The 14068-nt window shown below is 52.0% G+C and overlaps 5 protein-coding genes across 5 annotated transcripts; 1 reads left to right on the top strand and 4 right to left on the bottom strand.

The window, feature by feature from the left end:
* Positions 1-1247: 1247 nt before the first annotated feature.
* Positions 1248-2785, bottom strand: BO86DRAFT_386943 (putative histidine acid phosphatase; the record flags this gene model as incomplete). Its single annotated transcript, XM_025671460.1, has 2 exons — positions 2063-2785; positions 1248-1992 (listed from the first exon to the last, which is right to left on the bottom strand). Coding segments are annotated over exons 1-2 (1319 nt in total), but the record flags the coding sequence as incomplete, so codon positions are not given.
* Positions 2786-4251: 1466 nt separating this feature from the next.
* BO86DRAFT_397165 (uncharacterized protein) lies at positions 4252-5034 on the bottom strand (the record flags this gene model as incomplete). Its single annotated transcript, XM_025673483.1, has 1 exon — positions 4252-5034. One exon carries the CDS (start codon positions 5032-5034, stop codon positions 4252-4254), a length of 783 nt encoding a protein of 260 aa, XP_025530194.1.
* A 988-nt stretch (positions 5035-6022) lies between these two features.
* BO86DRAFT_442606 (uncharacterized protein) lies at positions 6023-7568 on the bottom strand (the record flags this gene model as incomplete). The annotated part of the gene is made up of 2 exons (XM_025676319.1): positions 6023-7293; positions 7347-7568. 2 exons carry the CDS (start codon positions 7563-7565, stop codon positions 6193-6195), a joined length of 1320 nt encoding a protein of 439 aa, XP_025530195.1. The 3' UTR covers positions 6023-6192.
* Positions 7569-8730: 1162 nt separating this feature from the next.
* Positions 8731-9879, top strand: BO86DRAFT_307121 (sulfurtransferase; the record flags this gene model as incomplete). Its single annotated transcript, XM_025667721.1, has 2 exons — positions 8731-8885; positions 9120-9879. The coding sequence occupies 2 exons, from the start codon at positions 8731-8733 to the stop codon at positions 9877-9879; spliced, it is 915 nt and encodes a 304-aa protein (XP_025530196.1).
* A 387-nt stretch (positions 9880-10266) lies between these two features.
* On the bottom strand, positions 10267-12710 carry BO86DRAFT_397168 (uncharacterized protein; the record flags this gene model as incomplete). Its single annotated transcript, XM_025673484.1, has 5 exons — positions 10267-10864; positions 10912-11259; positions 11314-11648; positions 11693-12217; positions 12297-12710. 5 exons carry the CDS (start codon positions 12708-12710, stop codon positions 10267-10269), a joined length of 2220 nt encoding a protein of 739 aa, XP_025530197.1.
* Between the last annotated feature and the right edge of the window lie 1358 nt (positions 12711-14068).

Below are 14068 nucleotides of genomic sequence, written 5' to 3' on the forward strand. Positions count from 1 at the left end.
CTCCACACATCAACCCAATCCCCAACAACCTCAAAACAACACCCCAGTTCCCCCTACTTCTACCCAAAGTCCACCCTCTATTTCCTCCTTCCATCAAAGCCTATCCTTGAATTCCTGGATTCATTCCGAAAATCTCCCCCAAAAGAACGGGAATCTTCAGACCTTCTTCCCACCGTAAGTCTTCTCCTTGCTCACGTTCGATATCTTCACAGTTATCTCACATTCCCAGGGGTGGGGCCTTCTGCGGCCCCAGGTGGGCTGTGCGCTGCTGGGCGTCTAATGATCCGTCTTATTTACAAGGTAAGTCCTGCTGGTTGCATGTTTGTGGTTTGAACTACGGTTTGTTGGGTCCACGGAGGTCTAATCGGTTCGTGTCTATGTTTGAACCAGTCTACGTCCCACGTCGCGAGCCGATGGACAACTTAGGTCTTAAATTTCCCAGCGAAAGAGAGAAGGGGCAGAGTGTGGGAACCTGATTATGCTTCAGGGCACACCAGACGGCGATACTCTACCGGTCTATTAGAAGGAGGGAGGGGGGGCGCGTGATTGGGCGTCATGCACACAAAGAAGCTCGCGTTCGACGCGTGCTGCAGCCCAGAGGTCATCTGAGTTGATGAGTTGACGCAGAGCTTGCAGGGACCTGTAAGTAACATGTGGCATCTCTGCATAGGGTTCGCTGTCTAACGTCTTTAGTGGATGGTCTACGATGATACTGCTCAGCACTCATGTTTTTCATGCCGATCTTATCAGATCTCCCTTGGTCACTGACTACACTTCAAGACACGTGTATCAGCACAGCACAGCACGACACAATACATCTCCACTCGCTGGAGCTGAAGCTCCTCCTGAGAATACAGTGGATTCATCGTGAACATCATCTTCGAAGATAATTTCAGCAGGCAGGATTATTCCAGATTCCAATCGGGTGCCTGCATGCACCAACCCAGTTGAGATAATTGTGAGGACGACGAGTTTCGTGTGTCGACTTCTCGCAGAGACGCGAAGGTCTTATGATGGTGGGATGGTTGACTCTCTACTTTGGCTTGGGTGGACTTATCGTGAATATCGACAATGTTATCCTCGATGGTGTGATCAGATACAATCAGCCTGACTATTTCCGTACATATGATATCATGTGACATCCTCTCCAGAGCAGGGGAACACAAGTCTAGATGAAGCACGAGTGGTTTGCAAGAGTGAAAGGAAAGATTATGTATATTACAACTATATCAATCGTTACTCATTAACTCCAACACATACAACCCGTCCAACCTAATTATAAATGCTCAAGGTGTCAACAGCAGACCCGTTACCACAGGCCCCTCCAAAGTCACCGTACAGCTCCTCTCTCTCCTGGATGAACTTGCTGAATCCCTCCCGGGAGCAGCTCTCACCAGGACCATCCCGACAACCAACCAGCGGCTGCGGCGCCGAGTTCACCAAGACGCGGTAGTACTCCGGGCTCTCGTAGCCGGGAACATCACACTCCAGCCGCTCGACGGCGATGTTACCCAGGAACGGAAGGATGTGGCTACTCTTCCAGGCACGGTTGTAGTTGACCTGGTCGAGGGGCATGGTGGTGTTGATGTTGTCCGCGCCGGTGAAGGCGCTGTTGTTGAACAGGCCCAGCGCGGTGACGACCGTGGGCGGGAGCTCGCGGTGGGTGAACGACACGTACAGCGTGTCGCTGGTGTTGGTGTTGCCGGAGACCATGTCCCAGCTGGCCTTGGCCCAGGGGAGGCCGATGTGCGGGCTCAGCGGGCGGCCGTACCCCGTGTTGTAGAAGTACATGATGTCGTTGGCGTACTCGAAGGACAGCCACTCGGCCGAGGTGAACAGCGACAGCGAGCAGAAGGGCGAGAAGCCCCGGATTACGGTCTCGTAGCCGCATAGCTCGAACATGGCGGTCACGTCGTCGGAGGTGAAGTTGAACTTCGGGGCGAGCGTGTCGAGGCGCGCGATGATGGGAGTGGTGTAGTGGTCGATGAATTCCTGCACAGGTGTGGTTAGTAACTCGTATGACTAGATGTGGGAGATGTGAAGGGGAATGGCGGGAACAAACCTTCGACTGGTCGCTACCGTAGCTCGAGCTGTAGGCCGGGCAAGCCTTGTATGGGGTCAAAGAGTCCGCGCCCGTCGACTTGGACTCGGCCACCTGGACGAGATCCAGAGCGGAGGACTGGTTGTTCGTGTAGCCGCTGATGAACCCCTCGGCAGACTTGATGGTGCGGTCGGCAGTCGAGGTCCACACTTTGTCCGCGCGGAGGGTCGGATAGTGCTGGTGCAGTTTCCTGCCCAGCGTAGTCGCTTCCTGCAGGCCGACGCGGGTGATCTTCTCGAGATGCTCCTCGTCGACCGGGGCAGTCCAGTTGCGGAGGAAGGAGAGCGCGCCGGTCGATTTCCAGTCCTGTGTGGTGTTCCGCAGCTTCTCGACGAAGGGCTCAAGATACGACTCATAGTCGAAGTCGTTGGCGTAGATGGCGGCATGGCGCACAAGATAGGCGGCGCGGGTCACATTGCACCCAGGGTGTGGCTTGGGATCAATGGGAGGGTCTTGAGGGGCATAGTATGGTGTGATACCAGCCAGATGGTGCAAAGGGTTAAAACCGATTCCGGCCGTGGTTGTAGCAAGGGCGCTGAGCGCGAGGACGGTGAAGGACTTCATGGTGAACGGGGTCGGATAGCCCGAGTAGGGCTGAATATTCGTTTTGCGGGATCGTTGCAGCTGCACTGCAAATTAATTGAGTGAGAGGTTAGCAACCTATATAGGTTTTCTGGCTCCAACAGTCATCACAAGAAAAATAGTAACACAGGGAGATTTACCTATTACATCATGGCCAGGCACCAAAGTCTCTCCAGATAAAAGCGACGATGCAGTCATGGGCCAGCTCCATACGTCACCGATCTGCCGGACATCCTTGGAGATGCGCCAGGGCCCAGGTGGAGCCAATCCGGCCAATCCGCGCCGCGATGCGTTTTAAGGGTCGCCCCGGCAAGAATTTAGCACCGAGTTGGGGAGAAGGTAAATCGCTGCAGGAGCTGCAGAGCGATAAATTTAGTCTACAGGCTATGTCGTGGCTGAGTGGCTTTGGCTGACAAGTCATCAACATACAAAGAGGCAGAAGCTGGGCGTCTGTGGTTTTCTTCCTTCGGTCGCTATGTCATCGGACAGGAAGCTTGTCACCGACAAATTGGTGGACCGTTCCGGCTCGCCAACTCGCCAAGTTCTGCCGGCGTCTGGGCATTCTCCGAATGGATAATGATCGCCGTCTCTTCGGGTCCATGACATAAGGTGGTCAACAATCAACATCACTTCGAGAAGACTCCTGCAGCATGCGCCGAGAACCGAGTGAGCTAACAAATAGCCGTTATCTTGGCTAGAAGATCGTTCAGAAAGCCCAGCCGATGTGCTTGGTTGTATATTTTCGGGTTCAACTCGTGCCTATCCAGCATGCGTGCAAATTGTTCCTGCGCAAGCTGCCCGGTTCGAGGGTCGCATTGTCGCACCAAAATACATCTGGTCTGTGTAGCCTACCAATGAAGTGTAGCCCGACCTGGTCTAAGACTATGCTCGTTAGCATCTTTGTCCCAGAAATAGATTGTCGCCTTACAATGACATCCGCGAGGTGTATGAGCGACTTTTCAGATCTGTGGCCTGATTTCTGCGATCAAATACAGCTTGTCATCGCGACATCATGGAAGAGACCTTGATAGTGGCGCTTCGTCCGTCTGGAAAGAGTGCCTAAAGAGATGAAAGGAGATACTGGTGGAAACAGGGAGATGGTGTGCGATCGTACTGAGCAGGGTGAGGTTGACACGACGAGGTTCGTGGGCGGAGAAGCCAGTGAACAGCACGTCTCGTGACTTCTTGTAATCTACGAGATCGGTCCAGGCTCCTCTGCATAATTTAGCAACGACAAGAATTCGAATTAATTAGCTAAAATCATCTTTATGGATCTTCAAGCTTCGAGCAAAGTAAAGAAATTCAACTCAGAGACATAGCATGTAGAATGCCAAATTGAGAGATAATGAAAAGTTCAGCCATAGTAACCTCCTCTCACCAGCCCCTACTTCCTGAATAGTGTGTATGGAATGCGCGAACATCAAGAGCACTGCATCCCGAGTTGCTTCCCTGCTTTCTCCGCGTGTATCCAGAAAACGTAGATCCTGAACTATTCTTCCCATGGATTCATAGGCACCTCTTCTGGGGATTCGATTTGCTGGGACGACAAACTCACATGTGGCAAGCACCTATCGACGTATCTTGTACTCGAATTGTTCCATCAGTGGACGCATTCCAGCAGCACTTCGATTCACATCAACATGACGCAGCAGACGGCCAAAGGCTGGAAGCATTTCCTTTGGAAAGCGTCGAGAGAATGCAATGTCTTTCAACACAGCGACCTCTACATCGCCAGACAGATCAATATCCGGCCCCATATCATCAGCGGGCTTATCCTGGGAGAATTCATCCTCCAAAGACACGTCATCAACAGTCCCAATGTGAGTATGGGCGAAGTTTCCCGTCTCCTCTTTGACCGTAAATTCTTGCAGCCGAAAGTACATCAAATGCGGTAGTCGATTCAAGAGCGACAAGAGATCGCGCCAACCACAAGAATAAGCAATGACTTGGTAAAACTCCACTCGTTTGAGGGTCTGCCTAGCTAGCGTCGTAAGGGATCTGAGGACGTGGGGCGATACTGGTATGCTTTCTAGAAAGATTGTTTCGAGGTGAAATGCGTGAGCCTCCGCGGCAGTCATCGTTCCTTGCGGTGGTGAAACAGGATCGCGGTCCATCTCATGTTGCAGAGCACGGACAAACCACGCTGTGAAGTCGTGACCGGGTGATGGGTATCCATGCCCATGTGTGAATTCATGGCCGTACTGATCAATCCACAAACAGCGAATCTGTCGCAGAAGCCGTTTGACCCGCTCTCTCGAGGCCCCGGTTAGCTCTGGGAACAACTTTGGGTAATTAGGCAATCCGAAGACTACAATATAGAGATTTTTCAGCTTGAGAAGGTCTATTCTCATGACGGGTTCGAAGAGAATGCTATGTTGATTCTCTGAATACCACGAAGAGAAACACCAGAACACCCACTCCATAGTCTCCAGGTTGGTGAGGCAAGACAAGGCAGCGGTTAGCTCCTTTTCAAATTGCTGCTTGCTTGCTTCAGAGAACCCTTCAAACTTCCTTTTGGAACCTTTCGGGCAATGGCAGATTTTGAGCTCCAACTCTCGTACATGGATTGCATGTCGGCTTCGACAAATTGCCTGGAATTTACGGAAAGCGGCTTCCTTTCCAATTCCCACGCAAAAGTACATATATCTAAACAGGAGTGGTGAAGCAAGCACGGAGAATGTTTGATTAACCAGTCGCAGATTGGCCAAGTCGGAACCATCGAGGCAACCCTGTACAGAGTAGCGCCTCAACGCAGAAGATGTTACATGAAAGTTGCCTCTCGTGATTGGGTGCGAACGTCCCACCCCAACATAGGACACAATCTAAAAGTCCGCCGTCAGTTCTGAATGATGTCTTAGGTCTAGCAAAGAGCCTACCATGGCCTTGATCTCAGCCGGAAGATCCATGAGTGTGATTGGCATTTTCCAGCGATAGGCCCAGTGTGGGCGATGAATGTCAATTTAGACCTGTTTTATGGAACGACGAGGAGAAAGAAGGTTTATAGTGTCCAACAATCGATAAAAGAAATCGCTGTTCGAGCGCCAGAAAGCCGAAGTAGATGGAAGGCAGCTTGCGTTAAAGAAAGAGATCGGTGTGCGGTGATGAGAAGAAGGGGAGTGAAAAGATGATGAAGTAAGAGTGAGGTGTGTTATGGAAGTGACAGTTTCAAATGGTAGGCCTTGCCTCAGATGGACCGGTTCTCAGGTACGCCAGTCGGCTTTGCCTTGCTGAGTGGATGTTCCTCCGCTGGAACAAAATTACGAGAAAGGCGATATAGCAACAGAAAAACATTTCATTCAGACTAGACGACATTAACAGACATATTTGAAAGCCAATTTCATCGGGTTGCACTATTTCACAGTCTTCCTAGCCCAGTTACATGATCCCAACCAAATTACGAAAGATGTAGCAAACGCTCTCAGCACCGTCCCAAGCCAGCAGTGTGCTCAAGAAAAGCATCCTAAATCTGAATCACCACAAAACAGAAGGACATGCTTTCCCAAGGCAAACTACAAAACACCCGCCAGAACAATCCGGTCCATGCCCAAGGCCAGCCGATTCGCATTGACCCGACACATCAGCGCGCGCAGCGCATACGCCGCCTCGGTCTCGCTCACCTCGGGGCCAAGCGGCGACAGCACAGGCGGATCGAGGTGCCGACTCGCGCCTTGGGCCGAGTAAGCGCAGTCGTGAATCTTGAAATTCAGCAGGCCAGGCAGCTGCACCAACGTCCACAGGACCCTCTCCCAGGTGCAGCTGTGCAGTGCGATACCCGTCAACTCGACGGTGTGCAGTGTCCCGTAGGACAGGCTGATGATCCGCCCGAACGTCGCAGCCGACATGCACACGCCTTCCAACCGGAGCACTCGCAGTTTGGTTAGGTGATCGAGGTCCGCCTGGTCGAGGTCCAGCACCGCGCCGGTGGAACGGATGGTCAGGCACTGAAGGTTCGTCGAGCAGTGAATGACCCAGAACATCCAGGCTGCGAAGCTACGGTTCAAGACCAGGGCCCCCGCTGGCATGAGAATGTCGTGGGAGTGGTAAGTGGGGATCGACATCTCCAGGTTGGTGAGACGCGGGAGGACATGCGAGACGTCTCCGTGGGCCAGGGAGAACGCGAGAGGAAAAAAGCCCGGGTTGTCATCAACGACGGGGAAACTGATGCGGAGCTCGTTCAGGTACAGAAGCGGCAGTTCGTAGAGCGTACGCATGATGATGTTGCAGACATAGATCATCTCTCCGGCGGTCAGGGACTCGCGGACTTGGTAGTCGTAGTTCAGAGCTCGGATGTTGGGCAATTTGCGCAGGCTGGGCATCACGCCGCTGGCTAGGCCGATTGTGGTTGTGATGTCAACCCGGAGAACTTGGGTGTTGTAGTCGCTGTTGGAAAGATAGACCAGCAGCGGAAATGGTCGGGACAGCCCGCTGCGTGCTGTGTTGATGTGGATGTGTCGAGCGAAAAGAGGTGAGATTCGGATATAGAAGCTTCTGTTCAGAAGTCGCAGCTCCCTCAGTTTCTGGGCGGTAGGCTTGTCGATGCCATTATCTAGGAGCAGGACTGTTGGCCCGAATAGCTCTTCCTCGAGGTCTTCGGCGAAGTACGAAGCGATCTAGAACACATGTCAGCTTAGATCGCTAGGGATTTCTGCAGGTAAATGCCTACCATGTCCCAAATCTCGTTGGGTAGCCTGGGGAATCGATCTGAGATGTTGGATATCTCATTAAGCTTGTTCGGCTCATTGGGCTTGTTCAGCTCATCGAGCTTGTTGATCTCGTCCAACTCGTCCATCTCAGTATCTTCCTCACCTGATCCTGGCCTTGTGATCCGTCCCATGTTATCACGATACAGTCCATCTATGGTCGCTGCATAGGGTGTCAACATTTTGAAGGGTTCTACTGCGCCCGGTTGTGGTGGTGAGAATATGTTCAAATCGATCGATGACTGTACAAGCAGAGAAGAACTTGTCTTAGGCCTCTGCCTTTTCCTTCACCTTATTGAACTCAGTAGCGCGCTGGAACGCGTTAGTAAATGTTTTTCATAACAAGGACACTGGAGATAATCTTCTTACAGGGTAACAAAAGTGTTTCCTTCTAGATGAAGTAGAACGGATGAACGCGTATCTGTTCAAGAGAGCAGGCCAAAACAAGTGTAAGATTGATTATCTGATCTCAGTGAAAGCCTTCAAGCATTTCAGAATCAATGATCTCAGTGATGTGTTAAGGAGGAGTCAGAATCGATGAAATCAGTCCGATCATAAGATCAGTTGAAGCTCGATAGTCTCAGTAAGACTTTGAAAGTGATGTAAGATCCATGAGCTCTGTGATGAACTTGAGACACTCCGTGATCAGAGAAGAGATGAGAATGCAGAAGAAGAAAGTAAAGGGTAGATAAGGTGAGAGAAAGGGACATGAGCTGAGGATGTGTATTCACAAGTTACTACAGTGCAGACACTCACTACACTATCTCACCAGATTTCCTCAAATATGGTAATACATATTAATCTGTTCCGGGAAGAAGAATCTCCCCCGCCGTCATCCCCCCAGCCAGAGTAATATTAGCTCTTAGCTATATTTGTACTCTAGAGAATCCTATGCGTTGCCCATCCCTCTGCTCACGAATGGTCTGCGAGGCTGGAGCGGAGTATAAATTCAAGCTTAGTACCGAAAACAAATCTTTACTGGGACTACTCTAGAAAGTAATCTGCTCAAAGTAATCAAGCCTGTCCAGAAAGCTTAGTCTAACAGCAGTGAGAAGCATCGATATTTGGTTGCACAGTCTAAAGAAACCAAATATAAAGAACTCCAACAGAACAAGCAACGTAATGAACGCCGGGCGGGAAGTACTGTACAGCGCATAACAATTTATGAAAGCTGACAAATTATCCATCCACACAATCCCGCCCCGAAGGAGAAAGAAGGCAAAGGCCCAGACTGGTCCGTCCGCTCCGGGATTAACCCTCCGATAACTTCCAGTCAAGCTGAGCTCTACTCCGTGAACACGCCCCCCAAAAACCTCACTCCGTACCAATCCACGAAATCCGGAAGAAATGACAGATCCCTTCCCCTCCTACCTCATCACACCCGCAGAATACCACAATGTAGTCACCACCACCCCGACCACCACACGACGCATAATCCCCTTGGCAGCAGGGCGGCCCGCGCTTCTTCCGGCGTTTGAAGCCCACCACCTCCCTGGCACGAAGTACGAACCCAACCCAACCCAGACACCCCGTGATGCAGCACGGCGATGAAGAGAACAAGGTGCACGTGGCGTATTTAGATACACGTCTACTCTCTATCTCTCTACCTACATGATCGGTGCTTGTGTCTTCTCGGACTTTGAGCCCATACCACTTTCACCCGCTGCCCCTACGTATCCCCGAACACATTCAGACCTAAACGAACACCGTACCAACTCGTCATGCCACAAACACAGATTCTTTGATCAGTCCGTCATCCGCGATGCTACCTCCCCCTACCCCCTCATGCTCCCCACCGCCGAAGCCTTTGCCGCCGCCATGACAGCCCTCGACATCCGGCCCTCCGACATCCTCGTCGTGTACGACGCATACGAGATCGGGACCTATAGCGCGCCGCGCGTGGCGTGGATGTGCTCGTTCTTCGGCCACGACGCGGTGCATGTTCTGAATAACTTCCGCGTGTATGTGGATTTGGGATACCCGGTGAGCTCGGGGGAGATTGAGAAAGCGGGCGGCGGTGGGGTTACGAAAGAGCCGGGGGATGCGTATTCCGTCGCAACGGTCCCGGATCCTAAGAGACTGATCTCATATGAGGAGGTTAAGGGGTTAGTCGGGGATGAAGAGGTTAAGATTGTGGATGCGAGAATCGCGGGTCGATTCAGCGGGACGCAGAGTGAAGAGGACACCAGCTTGCGGTCGGGGCATATTCCTGGCGCAGTCAATGTGCCTCTGGCGAGGTTATTGGATGAGACCTCCAAGGTGATACTGCCCGCTTGCACACTCAAGGACATCTTTGAGGAGGCAGGGGTGCCTGTCACGAACGAGGTTCCACGGTCATGGATCTTGACCTGTAACTCCGGCGTGACTGCCGCTGCACTGGATCTAGCGCTTTCGGAAATCGGCGCGAAGGGCCCTAGAAGGTTATATGATGGTAGTTGGATGGAATGGACAAGGCGAGCCGAGGAAGAGCTGGTGGTCGTTGACACAAACAGCTGAGGGTCACTATCGATCGTTAGTCAACAATATAAGATCGACCCGGCGATGGCTACTGGTTCTACTGTGCCAACGCGCAATGGGTCCTGGTACGCAGCCTGCCAAGCTATCTTGACGGCCAGATGAACCCAACGAGCTGTAGCCTGCCCGCCAATGGCATTGTGGCAGACCTCTCAAGATGCTGAAGGCGTGTATGATTTCGTGTTCTATCGATAACCGTTCTCGGCGAGTAATATGTGATGATGGCGTGAGTCGTGTATTCTCATCGCTCATTCATGATCATGCATCGTGTCTGACATGAAGCAACCAAAAACATCAACGCAAAAAAAGAAAGAAAGTAGACCACCCGTGTATCTAGTGAGGTGTATCCGAAAGTCGTGATATACTGTATCAGGTTGCGGCCCCGCTTACCTGACTATCCGTTGTGCTGAGCCGATCGAAGGCTCGGATCAGGTTTTCCAAGGTTTCTCCTTGGAAGGCGCCGCCCTGAAGTCCATCCCTCGTCGGATGGTGATGATGGACAACGTAGTTAGCAGAAACCGATTGGACTTCTTGCTGAGTCCACAGCTTTTCGTTAAATTCCCGCAAGATGGACTGCGCCTCGACGGGAATCAACGTTTCGTCGGCGCCGGTGCTCAACACCAACTGGATCGTGCGCAGAAATGGTCGACATATTCGCCACGCGAGACCCATGTGCCAAAGACCTGACACGCAGCTTACTAGCACTTCGCGCCACTTTGAAGATCGCAGATTGGATGCAGCATGCAGCCCAATAACAAAGAAGTAGTGGACCATGACCACTGGTATAGATTTCCACCCGTGGCAAACACGGTACATCAAGATGATCGTTGCCATGGCATCCATGGCGTCTTCTAAGACCTGCTGCGGGTCGAATTGTGTAATGGCAATAATGGTTTCCTTGGTCGTAGTGGCTTCTCGGGAATTGAAAAGCCCGCAGAGATTGACCACAGTCATGTGATAGTATAGACTGCAGCAGTCAGTGGTGTGCAGGCTTGGAACGATTGGTTCACATACTGGAGGCATAAATTGTGGGGGGTTTTATTTCTTCCTATCCCAAGCACGATTGGCAGTGTCCTTTCAAATGTGAGTAACTTCTCATGAATTAAAGTGCCTTGTTGCCAGCTCGGAAGATCGACGCGGTGAGGCATCTGCGCCTCGAAACTCGAAATATCGTTAACAAGGATCAGGAGGTTGCGGCGGACGAAGACCCCTGTGTTGGCGTAGGGCTTGAATGTCGGATATGTGAACGGATAAGGTGCCCATTGCTGATTTACATCTGAAAGCAAGGCTTCTTCCTGCGAGAGGTAGTTCTCGGGGGGTGCTTTCCAGGGTGATGGTTTGCGCCCCAATTGCATTGTTAATCTATCGGGTATCAGCACCTTGTAAACAGCGTCATGCTGAAGGATGAGCACTGACGATTGTACATCGTAGATCCCGCAGGCAATGAGCTTATGTGCCCAATGATTTCGCTTCGCTTCCGCCATCGAGTCGTTGTGAAAGACAGCCGAGGAAGGAAGATGCAACCCCAGCTGCAACGCCATTTGGCCACCATAGTAGATGTATTGCGTTCCGATTTTGTCCTTTCCGGACGCGTTGAAGAACAGCCCTAGAATTAAGCTGGCTTGAACAGTGGTTAGACATACATTGTCCTTGTCCCGCTGCCAGAGACGACCAATCTCTCGGAACAGTTTCTTGGCAATGGACATTTCCTCCCTCCTGTCCCATGGCTTCTCCAGGTCGTATGAATAGTGCTACTTGGGTCAGAAAAGGTTGACCGAGGGGTAGCAATACATACACACGCAAAGAAGAGGATGGCGTGCACCAGCAATGAGGAGCAAAATTGTGTCCTTCCGGATTGAAAGTCGGCGAGGAACACACTGGGCTCGATCAAATGCCAGGTAGGATTGTCCCAGACGAAGAAGAGTGAGAACAGATGTGAGGCCACTGCGCTATCGACGACAGAGGTCCACTTCTCCGCTGCCGTGACCGTATACGGGGGATGTCGACACACCAGCTCCGCTTTTCCAGAGAGTCTATTCAGCCAGGCCCGCTGCACTCTGCCAAGGGTGACTCCGGGCCGTTGCGTCGACACCTGCTGGTCGAGATGCATGGCCGCATCGTGAACGGATGCGCTCCGCCGGATGGTCTCCACCACGGAGGGCAAAACTGCCGGATCACAATCGTGAACGAGCTGGTAAATCTGATGCAGGTCCCGAAGCTGCCCCTGAAGCACTCCTAGGGCTTGGTCTAAGCTTTCAGGGTAGTGAAGCTCCACGGATCGGGGCTCCTCCTCCTGAGACGGTGGAGCCACTGGGACTATCTGTGATCACACTGATTCAGCACACCACCCCCATGGTCAGTGACGACCGAAGTCTAGCCACAGGACAATGACGACTTACTGCCATGGTTTCCCCTTGCGAGGGAATTGAGTCCGTGGGGGGGCCCGGATCTGTATCATTGTCCTGGTTTGTGGGTCGAGAGGAGATGAGCTGGATCATTCGTTCATGGCGTCGGATGGTGCTCCGCAGTAGGGTGAGCTCTTTTTGCTCGAGGGTGCGTTTCTGTTCGGAATAGGTGCATTCCAGAGCCAAGCCATCGCACTGGATACAAGCTGGCCTGCCACCATTGCACTTAGCTTTGCGTTGTCTACACGGATCGCAGGCACGTGAGGTGCGTATGCGGGAGCTAGATAGTACGATCTGGGACCGATCTCGCGGGATCAGGACTTTGGCCCGGGAAACTCGATCGGACGCCCCAGCTGGTTGGCCAGAGGGCCCAGTGAGAGCGGGGATAGGGCCCCTCTTGGTGCGCATGTCCAAGGTCTTCGAGTTCACGATAAAGTCCCGATCGACTTTAGACAGTCATGATCGGTGCGATCGGAGAAATCCAATTGGCAATCGGTGGGCTGTCAGTATGATCGTGAGGGAGCGAGGGGGTGTTGAGTGCGGCTAGAAGAGTTTTGTAAAAAGAAAGATACTTCCATGTTGGACTGAACCCGACGGAGGATGTGGGGCACACAGAATATTTATCTTATCGTTTTCGAAAGGATGGTAGTCCCATTCGGGATCTCGGGGGTATCGGAGAGAGGGGGGGGGGGGGGAGGAGGATAAAAGGGACGGGGAGAAGGTTGTTGCGGTCAAACCTCTCACATTTGTTCAAGTTTGGAAAATAAGTGGCCTCATTAGTACTAGTAAGGGTGGATAGAAAGAGGATGAGTGTGACTGTGACCGGGAGTGTTGAGAGAGATCGGTCATGGATCCTTAGGAACGACCAGGGGACGGACCTATAGATTGAACTGCCTTGTCCCAAGTCACCAGGTGAGTGGAAGAAACGGAGGAGACGGAAAAGTTTCAGAGCAGGTACGCAGGCTGATTGGTTGCCTCCCGTTCAACGCCTCGTCACGCCTTTCCATCCTGATGCAGTGCCCTGGGTGTTGCTCAGGGCTGCTGCCTGTTTCCTCAGGCATAATGCCCCTTCCCTCACAAGTCACGACGACTTGTGCGACCGGTTGTTTAGTCATCGCTCCTTCTCACCCCCGCTCGACAGGGATTCAGCTTCAATGAATGCATGAGAATGATGAGATACGGAGTATCAGATACTTCAGCTTAACTATTTGAAACAGGTTAAGCAACTACCTACCTAGTACCTAGTAGTCCCCATCCTGTACCCTAGGAGGCTGCGGCTTTTCTGCCCGTAATATCCGCTTCTTCAGCCAGGCAAGCTGGGCGATGGAAGATATCAATTACATAGTATGGAGTAAGTTGACTATGCAGTTCTCTATCATAGTCTTCCAGGTTCCCAGAGTTTCCCTCACGTCCTAAAATCTTGTGTACCTAGTACTGTACGGAGTACTCCTGGCCACGCATCCCTCTTCTCCTTGATTGGGCAGCGCTGCTATGACTCCTCAAATCTCATGATGCGCGCTTGTCGATCTTTGCAACTTGTAGTGAGAGCCTTGGTCGGTAGGAACCCCAACAGTGCGGAATATCTCTACCCCCGGACCCGGAGTCTCCAACTCATGCACACATAAAACTGCTGACGAATACCTATGATCTCGTTGTGCAGCACTTCTCCAAGACCCTGTGATCTGCAAGGGCGATCTCTCCCTTCTGATGCAATAACCGCAATCTCACCGCCACTGATTGGAACGCCCCTGTTCATTGTTCAACCA

This window comes from Aspergillus japonicus (assembly GCF_003184785.1).
Source record: "Aspergillus japonicus CBS 114.51 unplaced genomic scaffold BO86scaffold_9, whole genome shotgun sequence".
Lineage (NCBI taxonomy): Eukaryota > Fungi > Ascomycota > Eurotiomycetes > Eurotiales > Aspergillaceae > Aspergillus > Aspergillus japonicus.